The sequence below is a fragment of the Diadema antillarum genome, unplaced genomic scaffold, assembly GCF_040938485.1.
Source record: "Diadema antillarum isolate AM-2024a unplaced genomic scaffold, OU_Dant_1.0 seq00000331_RagTag, whole genome shotgun sequence".
Taxonomy (NCBI): Eukaryota; Metazoa; Echinodermata; class Echinoidea; order Diadematoida; family Diadematidae; genus Diadema; species Diadema antillarum.
The window spans coordinates 509,113-527,656 of NW_027271348.1; the positions used below are offsets into that span (position 1 = coordinate 509,113).

Genomic DNA, 18,544 nt, shown 5'->3' on the forward strand with positions numbered 1-18,544 from the left:
TACCCCATTTCGAGGGTGCTGAATGTCTTTGTGAAGGTTTTGAGATATTCATAAATGTTATTTTGGCACAAAAATTTTCGACGATTCGCTCTTTCTCAATATTGTTGATACTGTTGAGAAAGAGCGAATCGCTCGAAATTTGTGTGCCGAAATAAACTGTTGATGAATACAGCATGAACTTGATTTCAGTTTTGTGTTTGATGATAATCACGCCAACACGTGGACAACTTACTCTCCCTCTCTCTCTCTCTCTACATATATATATATAGTATACATCTAAAATTATATTGCGGAAACAAAAATAAACATAAGGATAAAAATGTCTAACACGTGTCTTCAACAATGTCTTCAAGACCACCAATATAAACCAATTAACCAATTTGAGTGTTTATGGATTAAGAGATGAAGACTGTTCAAGGATCAAGACGAGTATTTCTCGGTTCAGTAAAGTTTTCTTCACCACTTTCACATTATGATTGAGAGGAGTATGTCTTGTCCACTGATTGTAAGTGTTCACAACTTCTTCATGTAGAGAAACGGTATAATCTTGCAATCATTCATCTGTAGTCTTGTAAGGTTCATTGCTGGCACACCAATATCGTATCATCTCCAATATATCTGGAGGAGCTGGTTTCACAGCAAGTTGAAACTGGGATTTTAGAACTACAATATGCATTTGCTTGTCAGCAGAGTAGAGTTGGGTTTAGATTTTGCGATTTTTGCAGAGACTAATCCCTGAAATCTTTCCGCACACACAAAAAATGGCTAATATCTTGTGACGGTGCCGGAGAGACATAACAGCTGTTAAGTTTTCATTGAATTACAGGATGATGGTGACAAACAGTGCGGACTATTATTGTGCCAAAGGAGGAACCTTGTGCGAAAAAATTTGAGATTGTGGTAAGGGCAAGAATGCGCGATGAAACCTCATCTGCTCAGTACTCATGAGCATCATGAATAATATGAATATTATTTGTAGAAACTTTAGTTTTTAGGGAGGGACAAGGAGTTATCGTACGGAAGGTGGAGTAGTTTGATCAAACAGATCAAAACAAAATGAACAAGGGAAGACTGACTTTGGCGATATGCCAATTCAGTGCAATCCACTTAACAATCTCCGCATGACAGTAAACTGTCAAGTACTGATACAAGCGAAAATATCTTTCTCACTATCGAGATACTGTAGTTCTATTGCACTTTTTGAGGACCATTTCGATTACCATTTTGGATATTACAATTTTTTTCTGGGATGCAAGAGATGCATCATCCAGATTCGGGTTAAGCACAATGAAAATGGGTTTAAAACCTTCTTTTCTATTTTAATTTTTACCATTTATCTGGAAATACATAAGAATTCAAGTTTCTGGCGGCAATCTAAAATATCTCAAAACCTCCAAGGATGCAACAGTTGCATCATGCAGATTAGGATTCGACACCCTTGAAAAAGGTTTAATCCTTCAATTGTTTTTCCTTTTTCACCATTTAGAAGAAGATATTAACATCCGTTTCTGGCGGTCATTTTGGTGGCCATTTTGGACGGCTATCTTGAATATCTAAAAAAAAAAAAAATGCAGGAGATGCATCATCCATATTTGGATTCAGGACCCTCGAAATAGGATGAAACCATCAATTATTTTCAACTGTTCATCATTTAGAAGGAAATACATGGGAAATTACATTTTGGCGGCCATTTTGGCCACCATTTTGGCGACCATTTTTGGCAGCTATCTTGAATATCTGAAAACCTTCAAGGATGCAAGAGATGCATTATTTAGATTTGGATTCAGCACTCCGAAGTAGGATGAAACCATTGCTTATTTCCAATTGTTCACCATTTAGAAGGAAATACACGGTAATATCTGTTTTTTGCTGTCATTTTGGCTGCCATCTTGAATATCTCAAAACCCTCAAGGATGCAACAGCTGCGTCCTCCATATTTGGATTCAGCATCCTTGAAACAGGGTAAATCCATCAATTGTTTTCAATATTTCACTATTATTTATAGTAGAAAATACATGAGAATTTTCGTTTCTGGCGGCCATTTTTGCAGCCATTCTGAATATCTCAAAACCCTCAAGGATGCAAAAGTTACATCATCCAGATTCGGATTGAGCACCCCCGAAATAGGGTAAAATCATTAAAAAAAACATTGGGTGGACAGTAAAATGAGGTGAGGCCCAAAATCTGACTTTGGCACCCAGACTAATCCCATTTATGATCAGATTATTGAACAATAATCAGTGAACAGCGTTAATCAATTAGTCATCATAGATTAATTTTGCATTTGCAGACGCACTGTAAACTAACGGAGCTCATACATAGCAAGCAAAGATGTAACGATATTACAACACAATTCTATCACAATATCACAATAAAACCACCTCGGCAAGAAAAAGAATGCATACATTCAGCTGTACACATGGAAGAAAACATGAAGAGAGAAGGAAGATGACAAAAAAAAAAAATCTCTGAAATGTTTGGCAGTATCCCTGGGCATAGAAAACGAGTACTTCCTTTAGGGCAATTGGGTAATTGTTAGGCAATCTAGGAGGAGAAGAGGCTGCTCGCAGTCACACGTGGTTGCCAATGACAATGATATCGAGGAGACGGTGAAGTCATGAACAACTTCCCGAAATACCAAACTTTTCCAAGGGTGGAATCGTTGCGACGACAGCTTTTTTTTTTCCCATTAAGCACAAACTCCTGTATGGTAAACCTGGAGGACAAAATAAAACCTCTATTGAAGTAAGCCGCAATGAAACGGTTCCTACGCTGGCACCATTGATGCCATGGCCATGAGCACATTGGAAATATATTCGGGTGGACTATGCATACACATTAAAAAAATAAATTATCAAACGCCAGAAGTCTCTATGATGTCCACTACGTCATTGACATGGACTATAGTACCTTGTTAAAGAAGTATGTTATTTTTCGTGTAATTCGACATCAACAAGGACCCTCATTTCGTCATGGAAAACACTGAGGTTTTTCTCAAGTAAAATCAAGTGAAACATTAAAACAACACCATATCAGACCCCAAGACGAGAGCAAAGTCTTACGTGGTCAGCATTAGGGATATCATAGTTTAGAAAAGGTACGTCGAAGCAGAGACCACATTGATTGCTAAATGATTGCAGCCTTACATTAGGATTGTAAATCAAACCCAATTGCAGACCAATTAGTAACTACTCCAAATGCAAAGACATTCTACAGACACATAAAAAATGCGAATTCAACAGGAAATTTTATTTTTTTTGGGTGTTTTTCTTTGCACAAAAAAAGTATCTATGATGAACATGCACAAATGTAAATGTGATTACAAAAGTCTGTAGCTCATTGCTTATCACAATGTAGACAGTCATAATTTTCATTATTTAGACAGTCACCTCGTGATTGCTATTTAAGGCTTCTGTCATCACAGGCTCTTTCATGTTCAGCATTAGATATAGATCTCCACCTCAATCATCGGTCGCATGGGCCCCCAAACGTGATCCGCAGACAACGCTTGCGTTTCCAGTGAGATCCTAGTTAGTCCTGTTTAACTTTACTTGCAATGTGTAACTTTTAAGAATTACAAGTTTTACAAGTTTTGTTTTGAGGGCGCTGTATTCCTGCTGCCACGTGGCAGAGCTCGCTCCCTGAATATTACCCATTTTGTGTCATTACTAAAATGGAGATTTTTATTTCAATTCATGAACAGGGCCAGTGACGTGTACAGTACAGTGATCCTCCGGGACAAGTTTCAGCATTTTTTTTGATCACCCTGCTAGCGTGGATTTAATATGGTTTTGACCTGCTTTACGTTATCTAAATTTTAGTTGATGCAGCTTTTTCCTCTTCTGCGCCCAGGCTTTGGAATAGGCTCCCTCCTCTTCTGGAGGCTTTCAGTGTAAATTTGGCGGTGAAAATAATCAACCTACAATTGTATTGTCGGTGAAGTTGATTGTTGAACCTGTCTTTGGATAATGTCAAAACACAGCTATCAAAATTAAATAGGCAAAAAAGAAAACCTTCTTTCTGTAATGCAACGACAATACAATGGTTGAAAAACTCCATATGTGCCAAACCGACGATAACGTCACTACAGTTAAACTCGAGAAAAACTCATACATTTCACATTTCTCTTTACATATATATATCTATATATATATAGTATATACGACGCTTGAACGCTTCATCTTCTCGCACTGAATAGATAATGAAGGAGCTACACTGGTTCTGTACAAGGTCGGGACCCCTTCTCTCTCTCTCTTTCTCTAGTTATAAATATACATATATACACATTCAATAAATATTTTTTCAAGTTTATATTTCTCATAAAATAGTTGGCTAAAAGTTAATGTATTATATATTATATGAAAGGTAATTCAATTGGCTTTTCTTTTCAAAGTCACAAAAGCAAAATTGCAAAAATGAACAAGTTGTCATTCATGTGTGCTCTTCATAACGGCTCTTCCATGTAACAATAAGAACAAAAGACAAATTTAACACAATAAAAACATGAATTAACTTGTAGAAATAAACCTATGATCTCTGTAATATCTTTGAAGCCCAAATAATAAACAAAGGCTGAAACAATCGAGGAAAATGAAGAATATTTTGTCAAATCCAAATTCAAATGAAATGAGAGAAGAAGCAATATAAACAAAAAGTGGTAGGAATTTGAATTAATTTCTCATATTTTGGAAAATTGAGAATAAATATTTGGTTTTGAATTTGTCTTATGAATTTCTAAATCACTAAATTAAAAGAGTGAAATAAAGATATCCTGTTCATTTAATCATCTTTGTGCCCTTGCTCTCTATGTCATTTGAAGTTTGAGTTGACAAAAAATTCTTATTTCCCCCTGTAGTTTCCCACTTTTATTTTGTTTGCGGTTGTAAGGAGATAACAAGAGTGAAAACTTATTTTTGCTATTTCATTCATGCCTCTCATTGTGTTAAATTGGTCTTTTGTTATCATTGTTATCTTGAAGGACATTTCCAAATGAAAGAAAACGTGCCAATTTTGCAATTTTTACCTTTGTGCCTTGGAGGACAAAAATGGATGTTCTCACTCATGTGTATAAGAATATATATACTAGGTGTTTCAAAAAACATTTTCCACTTTTGATCATAAATATTTAAAAAACTATTCATTTGATAAAACTGTCATTGATATGAATAATAGCTGGATAGTGTACAATTTGGTTGAAGGTGATTTGCACGTAAAAGCATAAATCAGTTTCATTAAATCTAAGATTGATTTTGAAGCAAGGTTTCAGATTTTGGTCAAATTTTAACCCTCTGTACAAAAATTGAACTTGGCACAGGAACCAATGATGTGTATGTGAGTGTGTGCTGACAATGGCCCTGAACAATGGACATGCCTGAACCACCTGTTGACTAGGCTTCAGTCTGGCGCTCCCTGGCACATGAATGCTTAATCAATAATTCATGTGGTTTGCCCAGGGCACTGCTAGTCTGAATTCATGCACGATAAAGTGCTTGCAAACACCACATTTCATTTCAGCTGGCATTCTGGCATTTTCAAATTTTGCTTCACATATCACTAAATTTGGGATATAAATAAGCATAAATGATCTAAAGTTCCTCATTCTAATACAACTGTCTACTAATTAAATAGTCTGACAAATTTTTCGCTTTTTCGATAAAAAGAGATCACTTTTGGTAAAGAGTTCAGCAGCATTTATCATTGGGGCGATTTGTTTCAGAGATTTATTTAAGGCTCCATATACACAAGTGTATATATACTCTAATTAGTTTTCTTTACTTCCTGCCACCACGTTTACTATAGAACAGAAGGTATTCATTGTAATTTTGTTTTTCAGAAGTAGGGAGAGCACTGACACGACTTAACGACAGTATCGACAGGCGTTTGACTTTACACAGATACTGCCAGAGGCTGAATAAAGACTAGCTGTGATAGTGGAATTTCTCATGAATGAATACTGAAGCATTCAAACCCTGGTCATTGTTCAGGACCATTGTCAGAGTGTTAACCACACACTCCCATACACACCCATTGCCCCCTGTGCAAAGTGAAATTTTGTACAGAGGGTTGAAAATAGAGCAAAGTCTGGAACCTAACTGTGAAATTAATCATGGATTTCATGAAACTTATTTATCCTTTCATATTTAAACCACCTTCAACCAAATTGTACACTATTCAGCTATCACTCATATCAATGACAGTGTTGTCTGATATATAGTTTTTGAATTATTAAGAATCAAAAGTGGAAAATGTTTTTTGAAACACCTAGTTTATATATATATATAATATACATATAAAGGGAGAACAAGATCGAGAGCAACGTCTGCCTCAAGTCTTATTTCTTTCACTATATTATATATATATATATATATATGTGACCCTGCACCACAAAACCAACAAAAAGTCGCCAGACAAGGATTTTCAGTTGAGGGCAAATTCTAAAAGAGCAGACTCTAAGCTTTAAAATGATGTATAACTCCATTCAAATGGACTCCCCTAACCTACGTAAATACTTGAAAGAAAGCACACACTCTGGAAAAGTGTGAACTGAGAAAAGACGCTATGAAGTACACGGTCTATTCAAGCGCTTAATCTTTACCAAACCGTGCTAACTTTGCCATGAAAGGGACAAAACACAGGATGTAAACCACCGAACCAACAACAATGAAGGGATTATCAGATTAAGCTAAAATTGAGCATGTTCTATCAGCACATTCTCCCCATGATTACTGCTAACTTCCAAAGCAGTAGCGGTATCCTTTCAAATGTTATGAAACTTGAAAGTGAAGAAGTTGCAAAGGATTTCAAGACATGACAAGCGGCCTCTAAGACATACCTGATCATTCTACTCTTCACCCAGAAAGGGTTACAAAACAAACTGCTAAAAACACACTTTCCCATTCATGTTAAGATGCAAAACTGAAAAAATAGTGTAGAAGAAGGATAGCTCTTTCAGAAAATATGAAAAACTCGAGATTGACTTGGTTGACCCATTTCACCTTTTTTGAGTCCTCACATAAAATCAAGGGGTGCGACTTTTTGTTCGTTTTGTGGTGCACGGTCACATATTATATATCTATATATTATCTATAAGTATATATATATATATATATATTTATCAAATTCTTCCATGATTGTATATGAGTATCAAGATTTTCAGTTTTCGATGTTATCAAGAGTAAGGCACCGTAAGAAGATCCCAATGAATTTAAATGTATTTGAATAGCAGTGCTCGCACGGGGCAAGAGCTGGTTTGTTTGAATTTGTTTCCATGACTACAAAGTTCACGACATACATGCAATAAGTCTCGTCTTTCCTCACCACTTTCAGTTCTTTCCTGACTGATCGGCTGAGATCAAGGTGTCTTTTATACACTTTTTTGATTGCCACCAAAATGTTCTTGTAGGTTCCAACTTCTGTGAATATCTGACACCGGCCGGGGTCCAAGGAGTTTCGACTGTCGGTTGTCATCAAGCTTAACTGGAAACAAACACAAATGTGTACAAACAAATAACATGTTTTAAAATACGTGTTGACACAGGACGAAACGAAATATTTTGATTTTTGCTGAATTTTGCTACCTGCATTGATTTTTTCTTCACACTATCCCACAAACACAGAAGACAAATACTTCAGTGAAAAGTTCATTGCTATCAATGATGTCACCGAAATTATTGAAATTTTAAAAAGCACTTTCATTATACTTAATGGGGTTGGGCGAAATTACCATCGAGTGCTATGAACGGTATACTTAGTGCTACACCTTACATATCGAATGATTATTTCACTATGTGTGTTGCAAATGTATAGTTAGCTATCATTAAACCGTTGAGGACGGGCTGATTTTGCTACAACATGCATTTCCCATAGACACTTGCCCGAGTATAACTCGTCCTTAACGGGTTACGTTTTGTTCTAGATATCAAAATATCTATACTATGCATTTGCTTTTTAATCCACTCAACTTTGAGCATGCTGGGCCAATCCCTTGGTCCCCAGTGGGAACACTTCAACGATAAGAACATTATTGTACCTCCTTTCCCTACGAATAGTTACAAATGTTACAAAAAAAAATCGGGACAAGGCATAATTGACAACTCACGAAAAACGATCGAAAAGCTAACTTGAACTCTTTGTGCAGGTGAGCCAATAATGTCAGAACATTACAGGTGCACATGGAATTTACGATATGTACAGGTACTTCGATATGGTCGCCATATTTTAATGTAAAGATATATAATAAACAATGTATGCACTAAAAAGACATTCGAAATTGTCAATCGATCTGGAAGTTGCTTCACAATAGCTGTTAATTTTAGGTATTAACATAGTGAAATATGACAACATAGCAAAAATAAACTAAGCTTAAAATCTTATCAACGATCTTGTCCTGTTGAATATCATTGCATTTGGATTTCGTCATAGCAGAGAATAATCGGTTAATTCCACAAACGTAACCATGTTCACTCTTACGATATGCTATATTTACTCAAATTGCTGCTAAACAATCAAGATCAATGCAGACTTTCCTCCCTGTAAACGTGGATCAGTGGTATACTTATTCAGCTGTCAGGTACATAGTAAGTACGCTTTGCGCTTTATGTATGTCGCTGTTTACAAAATGCATTTGTTTTTCAAGTTACTTAACGTAAACTGGTCTGATATCCTATGTAATCCGGTAATAGAACATACACAGAAATTATTAATGCCTTGCTCTTATTACAGCAACATAAAAAATAAAACAGAATATCAACTTTGAAAATCAACTTAAATGATAACATCAAGACCATCAAAGTACATTTATGAACGCTGCAAAAGCAGGAAAATACGGGGGCATCCCACGAGACCGACACCCACGAGTCATACGGTCCACGAGACCGACATCAATAATAGGTCCATGAGTCATACAGCCCACGAGTTATACGGCTCAGGAGTCATACAGCCCATCAGTTCGACACTACGCACAAAAGGCTCATGAGACCGACACTAAGCAAACATAGCCCACGAGACCGACACTAAGCAATAAAGGCTCATGAGACCGACACTAAGCAAAGAAAGCCCACGAGACCGACAGTAGGCAAAAAAGGCCCACGAGACCGACACTAAGCTAAAAAGGCTCACGAGACCGACACTAAGCAAAGAAAGCCCACGAGACCGGCAGTAGGCAAAGAAGGCCCACGAGACCGACAGGATAAACAGCGCCATCTACATGTCAATCACCTGTACAGGGTGTTCCATGAACGGAAAGATAACATACTGGCGGGTGTAATTTCGTAACGCTATCAATTAAAAGATGGTGACCATCTACATAATTATGAACGACATCAAATATGTATTTCTACATACTTCTGGGGGGGGGGGCAAGTGTGTCAGGGAGCGAAATTGTTATCAAGTAGAAAAATTGAATTGTATTCTTCATGCCCCCAAAAAGAGACAAAACCACAAATGAATTTAAAAGAGGACAATAACGATGTATGGATTAATTTCAGAGCTTTGATAATACCATCGTGCTATTTCTAATACGCTTTCTCAGTTTTTAGCTAGAAGATGGACAAGGTATAAATTTTACCTCTTCTCTTTCCCAATTCACTAGTTACTTATTCTATTTGATATATTCTACCCTCCTGCTCTGACGTTTTGCAGTAAGATCTATTTGTAATTTTCTCTGTAACTATAATGTAATTCTACTGATTAAAACGTTTTATATCGCAGGGATTCACCTTAATTTTGTGGCTTGTGTTATTCTCCTCCGAACAGTACATTTTATCGTGAAATACAATAGCTGTTTTCATGGATGCATCTGGTTTTTTCCGAATCCCTAATGCTACCTTAATAGACGATTCCGTTACTTTTTATTTTTAATTAATACTAAATCAACACCCTCGGAGGTTTATTGTGGAAAGATCTGTTACACACTTTTACTGTACTTTGTTTATTTTTTTTTTTGTCACAAACACACACCCATGCAAACACAATTAAAGATCCTGATCATTTCGGGGGGGGGGGCAACTGATGGGATTACACCCTGGCAACTCTTCTTTTTCATCTCTCATATCTTCCTATGCTATTATCAGGACACCCTAAACAATCTATTGGTCTATAGGTGGCGCTGTTCATCCTGTCGGTCTCGTGGGCCTTCTTTGCTTAGTGTCGGTCTCGTGAACCTCTTTTGCGTAATGTCGGTCTCGTGAGCCTTGTATGCGTAGCGTCGGTCTCGTGGACCTTTAAAGTGTAGTGTCGGTCTCGTGGGCTTTGTTTGCTTACTGTCGGTCTCATGAGCCTTTTGTGTGTAGTGTCGGTCTCTTGAGCCGTATAACTCCTGGGCTTATTTTACTTGATGTCGAACTCGTGGGCTTTATTTACTCAGTGTCGAACTCGTGGGCTGTATAACTGGTGGGCTGTATGACTTGTGAGCTGTATGACTCGTGGGCTGTATGACTTGTGAGCTGTATAACTTGTGGGCTGTATGACTCGTGGGTGTCGGTCTCGTGACGTGCACCCGAAAATACTACGTCGATATCCAATAACTATGTAATACCCTACAGCAAGATGAACAAAGAGCTATACCATACGAAATTAGTAGGCATAATATCACTTTCTGTCTTCAATTGGGAAAATTGAGCTGAACACGATATCTTCCTGGTCAAAAATAATCAACTGGAGCTCTGTGAAAGCGTTTGGTACTGTTTGGATGTTTTGACTTAGGTTCCTGTCTTGGAGAGTGGTTACAACTGTGTTTTGCCTAACCTACCCGGTTTGACCAAAGCACACAGACTAATATTTCAACTGACATGAAAATTAGAAATTCTCGAATATTGCTTGATAGCGCAGATGTGTCCATGGGTCAAAAGAGCTGGTGATCACCATTTATTGATGCATTATTATCAAATCCGTCTTATTATGTTTGTATTGTGATCTTTGTTCTGCTAACCTTGCTAATCGCGGACATAGTGGATCCATTATGACGTTTTGTTTGAATGTCACTGTAGTCAATTTTCCACAAGAGGCTGGCCAGTTCTTGTTCATACTTCCAGTTTCTAAAAAGTGAATGAATGAATAAAGAAGAAATTGGTATACACGTTACATCTCTGTCTGGCCACGGAAACAACATTTTTTCGATACTGCTTCAATTGTATTGCATGGAATAGGAAAGTATACTGTATAACGCAAAAGACCTTGAATAAAATTGGTTACTGATATAAATTTACTTTCGTAGTTCTCTTTTTTTTCGAGTAATGTGCATATTCGTTTATGAAAGCCCATTTATGCACATTTAAACAATATTTTCGTTAAGAACATCTCTGTAAGAAGATAGGGCTTTCAACAACACGCGTTTATGTACAGCTCGCGAAAACTTCTGAATGGTACATAGGATCTTTATTTTGTGATGACAAGATTAATCTGCCTCATGGATTGCTTCATAGACAGACGTGCTCTATAGGTTCCAATCAAAGTTGACCTAAAGCTGCCACTTTTTTGCTTTATGCGACCTTAACATAAATATTCATATCACGGCGGCAGCTCGTCGGCACTAAGCAACATGCATATGAACAGTGTGACCTACTTGCCACAAACTCATCTGTTTGAATGTTGATGACAGAAGTGTGAGGGGGATAAAAATAAGGAAATTAACTATACAGGCCACCAGCAAAAGAAAACTAAATCATAAGTGGTCACATATTTTACGAACGTGAGGTAAATAATTTTATGTGTTCTTACGTTTTAACTAGTCATTTAACAGTACGAACCACCTTCTCTACAGGCATGGAATGTTTTACGTCGTGATTTTGGAACATATCATCTTTTCATATTACAAATCTACTGGCCTGCAAGGCTTGTTTCTTCTTTCAAAGCCGGCTTACTAGTAATAAGAGACCTCGTGAATTCTGCTCAAGCATTTCTAAGAAAAAATAGTGAAAATTTACAGGGTGTTACAAAAGCCACATGTACTACTGAGAAAGTAAAAAAGAAATGCATAGTGCTTTTCATCTTCATCACTAGTCCCCCTAAAAAAGATAAAACCGGCAAACGTTTCCAAAGCATAATTTACATCATATCTAGTATGATTTTATCTGTCAGATACAACACTGATGTTCGGTGGAGTCTGAGAATTGCACTTAGCTGCAGAAGTAAAAACTATGTTAAAGAATGACGGAAAGTAATTTCCCTATATTTTCGCCACATGAAAATGAATTCTAGTTGCTGAAGGAACTGTGTTCAATACATCACACTATCGCTTGAGAAATTTTATGCATCCAAAAAAAGTTGACAACTTACTTTTGAGCGTTGATTTGCAGCTCTGTTTGATATAATCAAAAAAATATAGAAATGTAGTCGATCTCCCTTAGAATTACTTTTGACCGCGTTTTCTTTATACTAAGTGGTGATGTATACCTATATACCGCGATGAGGACCATGCAGATTATAAAGACGATCCCACCAACTACCCCGGATGCAATCTGAGCAACTGGTCGATGCTCCTTAATGCAAAACTCGCCGTAGAACCCACAGTTCGGCACAGCGAGTGGTGGTGCGCCACTGATCCATGGGATGAAAGTACCGTTGATTGGCTCGTAAACCTGACAAGATGAATCATAATTAAATAGAAGCACTGTAACATTACCCTTCCGATATACTCAACTACAGGCCCAATTCACAGCAGGATTATGAAATAAGGCATGAGGAGGAAAGAGCTTTTGCTATATATATATATATATATATATATATATATCTTTATGCAAATTTTTCCTTTGGATAAATTAGGGTGTTTCCGAGATACTCTTCTGTCCAATTAAAAATCGAGATATGGATGTATAGGTATTGCAATTTACATTTGAAAGCACAGTAATAAAAAAAGGACCAATATTTTCACTTACAGGGATGGTATAGTTTTGGCCGAGATGACAATTCAGATCTTAACGTTTTGCGAGATAATTAGAAACCACTTGCATGAAATATTTAAGAGCATACAATTCTAAGAGGAATTAAAAGTTTATTCGATGAAAATCGGTTTTGAAAAGGCTGAGATATCCTGAAGCAAAGAGGTTCTAATAAAAAGTGGTTTCCACCTTTTATCAGGACCTCTTTGTTTTACTTTTGGATATATCTAAATGCAATGTTTCGCATACCATTCGTACCCTTCACATATTTGTTTCATTGATTTGGTTCATCACAGTAGTGGAAAACATGAAAGTAATTAATGGTGACAGTTTACATATAATTCCATCTGTTTGTTTGTTTGTTTGTTTGTTTTTTAATCCGCATGTAACTATAGTGTTAAAGCCGGACGGCAATGGTATGAAATTATCTGAAATATCGCTTAAAGTTTGTCTACGCTTCTCAAATCTAACACAATTGAACTCTTGTGCAACAAGTAACACGTACTGGGCCCTGGCGCGTTATTTCATCACGTAGAAAACCATGCCTTATATATAATGCCAGGATGATTTGCAGGCACAAATCGCATCATAATGCACAGTATCAAGATTGTTGAGTGTATGGTCATTACTTTTACAGGAAACATTGCACATATCATCATCAAAACGTGACGCCAACTGCTTCGCATGAGTAAAAACACAAAGAAAACACGATGGAAAACACCATCCTAAATGTGGGGCCTGTTACAACGAATAATGTCACAGCCAACGCATAATATCACCACATACATAGCGTCCCAGCTGCAGTGATTGCTTGAACGCCGAAAAGCCACAAACATGATTTCATGTCCACTTTATGTTTTGCTTGAATGTAGATTTAAATAATTGTATCAATACCCTGAATATCAACTTTGTGACATAACAGAACACTGTTCTAATGATAATGTGGAGTTCTATACAGTTAGAAACAATGTTATGAAGAATATTCCAAATTGCACTCAAAGCGCATGAGTCTTGATCCCGACTATCGTTAGGCGTCGATCGCACAGACTGGGATATGTTCGTCTGGATCTTTGTGTGCAGTATACGTATGATTATGCGCGATGGCAGGGCTAATCAAAGCTACGTATGCCTACCACTAGGTACGTACCACTACCCCTATAGGCCGAGGGTGGGGCCAGGCACGCAATGCATTACATGCTTCCCAGCATTTTTCTGCGCTTTTACTACAAAACTTTGAAACTTTGTAACATGGTGCAGTTACCCTTATTTGATTCTCGATCAGACACGTACACATTCTGCGTTTCCCATAATGCCATTTGTTACAATATCTGTATACGGGATTTACATCCATTAATTAGAGGGCGTACACACAAGAGCCAGTTATGAAGCATCGGTATTCTGGTCGCTGAAATGGGTGTTTTCTTACCTTTATTTGAGAAGTCTAATCTTGTCTTAATGGACATTTAAGGATAGCAGCCATTATTCTGGAGATTGAGATCCTCTGGGTATCCAATGTACTTTATGAACTCTGAATGGTTTCTCGAACATGGCGTTGCATTAACTGTATTTATTGACGAAACAGGGTACAATATCTGGACCAGACGTATACATGGGAGGGCTCCAAGGGGCTATGTTCCGAGTGGTGACACGACATTTGCTCCAGCGACAATTGATCCGGTGTTATTTTCTCAAAGGACTTAGGATTAGTGATGGGGTTTAGGTTTAGTTTGATGTGAGGATTAGTATTAGGGTAAGGGTAATATTTGTGGGTAGAATTTGTGTTTGGCTTAACGTGCAGATATTTCATGGGAGCATTGCCGCAGGAGCAAATGTCATGGAACCATTCCGAATAGGAGGGCAATTCACGGCCAGCGAGGTTGCAATTGTCACGTGAATTTTGCGGTGTCCACTGTCGTCGGTCTTGTCCATCGCAGAATCACATTTCAAATCGTAACCAGGGAGAGCTTCGATGATTTCCCCGTGAAACTGTCGCCGAATGCAACCAATTTTTTTTCCTGTCGATGATTCAATTTATCTCATCTTATGTCCGCGCCAAGCTTCCTGACGGAGCCTAATCCGTCATACAGATAGCTACTCCCTCCTTACTCCCCATTTCTCAATATGATTGGAAGTGACTCACTCCACCATCAAGGCCTCCGTCAAGAAGACCGTTGGCACAGCCAGAGCGTCAGTGTCGTTTTGGGGTAGGCAAGCAGCTTAAACCGCAGGGGTCAACCTAATAGCAATGGCGCTGTGACATCGTCACAGATGCCGCTCTGCAGAATCTCGACGCCATTACACACGAGAAGTGTACAACCACTCTCAGACGTAAATGCCAACTTGCAAAGGTGCCTGGCGCGTCAACAGATCGACGACTGAAGAGACTCAGAGACTGACGTAAAAAATTATGAATACTTATTTAAAGAAAGAATATCCCGGTGTAACGTGTCTCATACATATTTATAAAACCGAAAACCTGAATAAACACAAAATCTATAGTGCATACATTTTGTTACTGCAGATTTAACAGGAATAGCGCCACCTTGTGGTCGAATCTGAAAACGCATATATCTCACTGGCATAATAGGCAGTACATATAAAGAGAAGACAGGACTTGGCTGACAGAAACGGGTGAGGGATGCTGTGATTGTGACCCGGGGGAGGCGCACAATCTTTCAACCTACTTCTTCTGCTTTTCCCACTTTGTACCGCCTTTCCACCTTTTCACCTTTTCTGCTCGGTAATCATGTAAGGATGTAGAACAGACAGGCAGTGAAGAATTCATCGTGTTGACCTTCATTGATGCTCGATCGTGTCTCAAGTGTCCAAGTGTAGAAAATAGTGAGTCAGACGTGAAACGATGCATTAAAGAACACAGTGGACAATACCACAGCACAGTTACTTGATTGTGATTCGCTGCAAGTTTGTGAGTACCGTATCGTGCCAGAGCAGCGCAAGTGTGTACAGAGCATCAGTGTGTGTGATGATCGGATGATGAAGTGTGAATGGAAGTGGAAATCGGGAGACGGATCGGCGGAAGAGTGGCGTGACAAGAAAGAGCCAACCCAAGATTACACAAAGTGCCCGGGTATCATACATTACAGCATATAAGAGTCAGTAGCAATAACCAGCAGCTACACATTTAATCACACTTTCATCACCTGTGTTCGTATGTGCTCTCTCATATGCCAGCAAATTCGTAGTTATAACTATTCTGTAAGTGTTATATCCATATTCATAGGGAATAAAGTAAAACTGGCAGAACTAAACAGGAGATTTTGACAATGAAATGATATAATCATAAACAGGGAAAATTGTTGAATTTGCCAAGGAAATTGCGCAAGAATTATAAAGAACTAGAACTTGGCTAAGTTAATTGACTTCGGATTTTCAAAGTGCGAAGGTGTTTACCTACAAATTGAATTGAAATTTGTATGCAGGACAAAGTTGAACGTCTTATCCCGCTGGCGCGAAATTGAATGAAAATTTCGTTTCCTTGAATGCAATGAATATCTAAATTTGATGAAATTGAGCGAAAAAAAAACTATATTAGACTGAATATCTTGAATCATATCTATGAATCAATTGGCTCAAACGCCTCTGTCTGGTGCTGTCCCGCTACAGGCCCTGATACTAGTCAAGGTGGGGCATGCTTTATCAAGCCCAGTGTACAATTACTGACCAATGCCCCGGTGCCCGTCGTAGCAGAGGAATGGAAACTTTGAAAGCAAATGTTGGACAATTATTTCATCCTGACAAACCTATCATCTCAACCTCAGGCCTATCAAACTGCCTAACTTCTGCGCCTCATGGTCCTCATGGGGTTTGTGTGTACAACGGTTCAAAGTTTGCCAATGAGCATGGAAGCAATGTGTATCTAGTGATCCTTGACAAACTCATTCTACAGTTCCTAGGAGAGACAGGAGAATTCTTTGGGAGATTCAAGTTTATTCAACGTTTCCGGGGAGCAGGCAAATCAATTGATAAACATGTAACTGTCCGGACAATGAGCAAAAGTTGTGGATTTTGATCCTGTATGAAGGAAAAGCTGGTCATGGACTGTCTCCAACCAGGGGGTCAGGGGTGATTAGATGAGAGAGGGATACTCTAGACCTCACACTCTCCAAGGCAAATGACATTTGCAAAATAGAAGCCACTAAGACTCAAATGAAAGCACTCAAACAATAGATATGTCCACAAACTTGCCAAGAAACCCACTCTTGCTGCTTCGCGGCCATCACGAAAGTTTGAGAAAATTACGCGGAAAGAAAAGTACAAAGGTGAACTCCAAATGTCGCTATGGCGACTGGTATGCCTCCGCCATAATGCATGGTTCTCCTAATAGGTATAATCATGTCTTGACAATGTGGGATGAGTTTCACTTAATTGGCATTCACATATTTGTCACAAATGTGTTGAATGTTCACTTTCCTTGAACTACACTTAATTGGATGGATGGCTATACTGCCTAGGAGCGCAGGTATTTGGGGATTTGAGGATTTTTACTTCACTTCTGACCCTTTTTTAAGTCTATGCATTGAGTAACTTTCAAGGTATGGAGAAAAAGTGTAATTTCACTATCAAAAAGTAAAATTTTTGCATTTTAACTTGGCCTTTGCCCCTGGACCTTTGACCCTATGACCCTACAATTCCCAAGAGAATCACTGTCAGGTAGAACATGCATAGATCTGTACTAAGTTTCAGGATGATACCTTGATTCACTTTCGAGATATGGAGGAAGAAATGAAATTTAGCATTTTCACTTGACCTTTTACCTTTTGGCCAAGAAACTTCCCAGAGAATCTCTATTGGGTTATACATGTATATATCAAGTTTAAAGAAAAATCCGGCAAGTATTGCATAAATATGAGGGAAAAAGTTAAATTATGAGGAGTTGACCTTGATCTTTGACCCATCACCTTTGACCCATGACCCCCACATTCCCTAGGTAATCACTGCTGGTTAGTACATGCATATGTACTACGTTCCATGAAGATACCTTGAACCATTTCTAAGATATGGAGAAAAAAAATGAAATGTAACATTTTTATTTGACCTCTGACCTTTGACCTCATGACTCAAAACTCTCTTGAGAATCTTTATTTGGTATTACATGTATATACCAAGTTTCAAGAAAAAACCTCCTGTCACTGCATAGAAATGGGGAAAAGGTGACATTTTGAGCATTTGACCTTTGACCTTGCGTATGTGCACCCAAAAGTTAATAGGCACAACTTCGTTCACTCATGCATACACATACGAAGTCTCATTAGGATACCTTAAACAGTTTTTAGTTACGCTGTCCACAAAATTCATTACGGACGGACGGAAAGACGGACGGATGGACGGACGCAAGGACGGACGGACGCAAGGACAGACGGACGGATGGAAGGAAGGACAACCCGAAAACATAATGCCTCCGGCGACACTTCGTGGCGGAGGCATAAAATAAGACACACCACAAACAAGACGATGCAAAGTCTGCCGCCCTATGCATCCAATCGGAAAAGTGCTGTGCCCCGCCTGGGGCCGTCTCTGCAACTCTTGTCACGAAAGAAACCATGTCCACTCATCAGATGTGTGCGAAGTCAGTGTTGTAGATAATTCCAATGACTCGTCAGACGTTTCATTCGTGGAGAGTATCTCCAAGGTAACCGTGAATGATGTAC

At 38.4% G+C, this 18,544-nt stretch overlaps 1 protein-coding gene across 2 annotated transcripts in view; it reads right to left on the bottom strand.

Annotated features, from left to right (window-relative positions):
- LOC139730740 (speract receptor-like) overlaps positions 1-18,544 on the bottom strand; it is a 533,152-nt gene that overhangs the window by 192,178 nt on the left and 322,430 nt on the right. For both annotated transcript variants that reach the window (XM_071641605.1, XM_071641604.1), the window contains 3 exons: positions 12,391-12,575; positions 10,928-11,033; positions 7,318-7,476 (listed from right to left, as the gene is read on the bottom strand). In XM_071641605.1, coding sequence (XP_071497706.1) covers positions 7,318-7,476; positions 10,928-11,033; positions 12,391-12,575 — 450 coding nt within the window. The remainder of the gene's footprint in view (positions 1-7,317; positions 7,477-10,927; positions 11,034-12,390; positions 12,576-18,544) is intronic.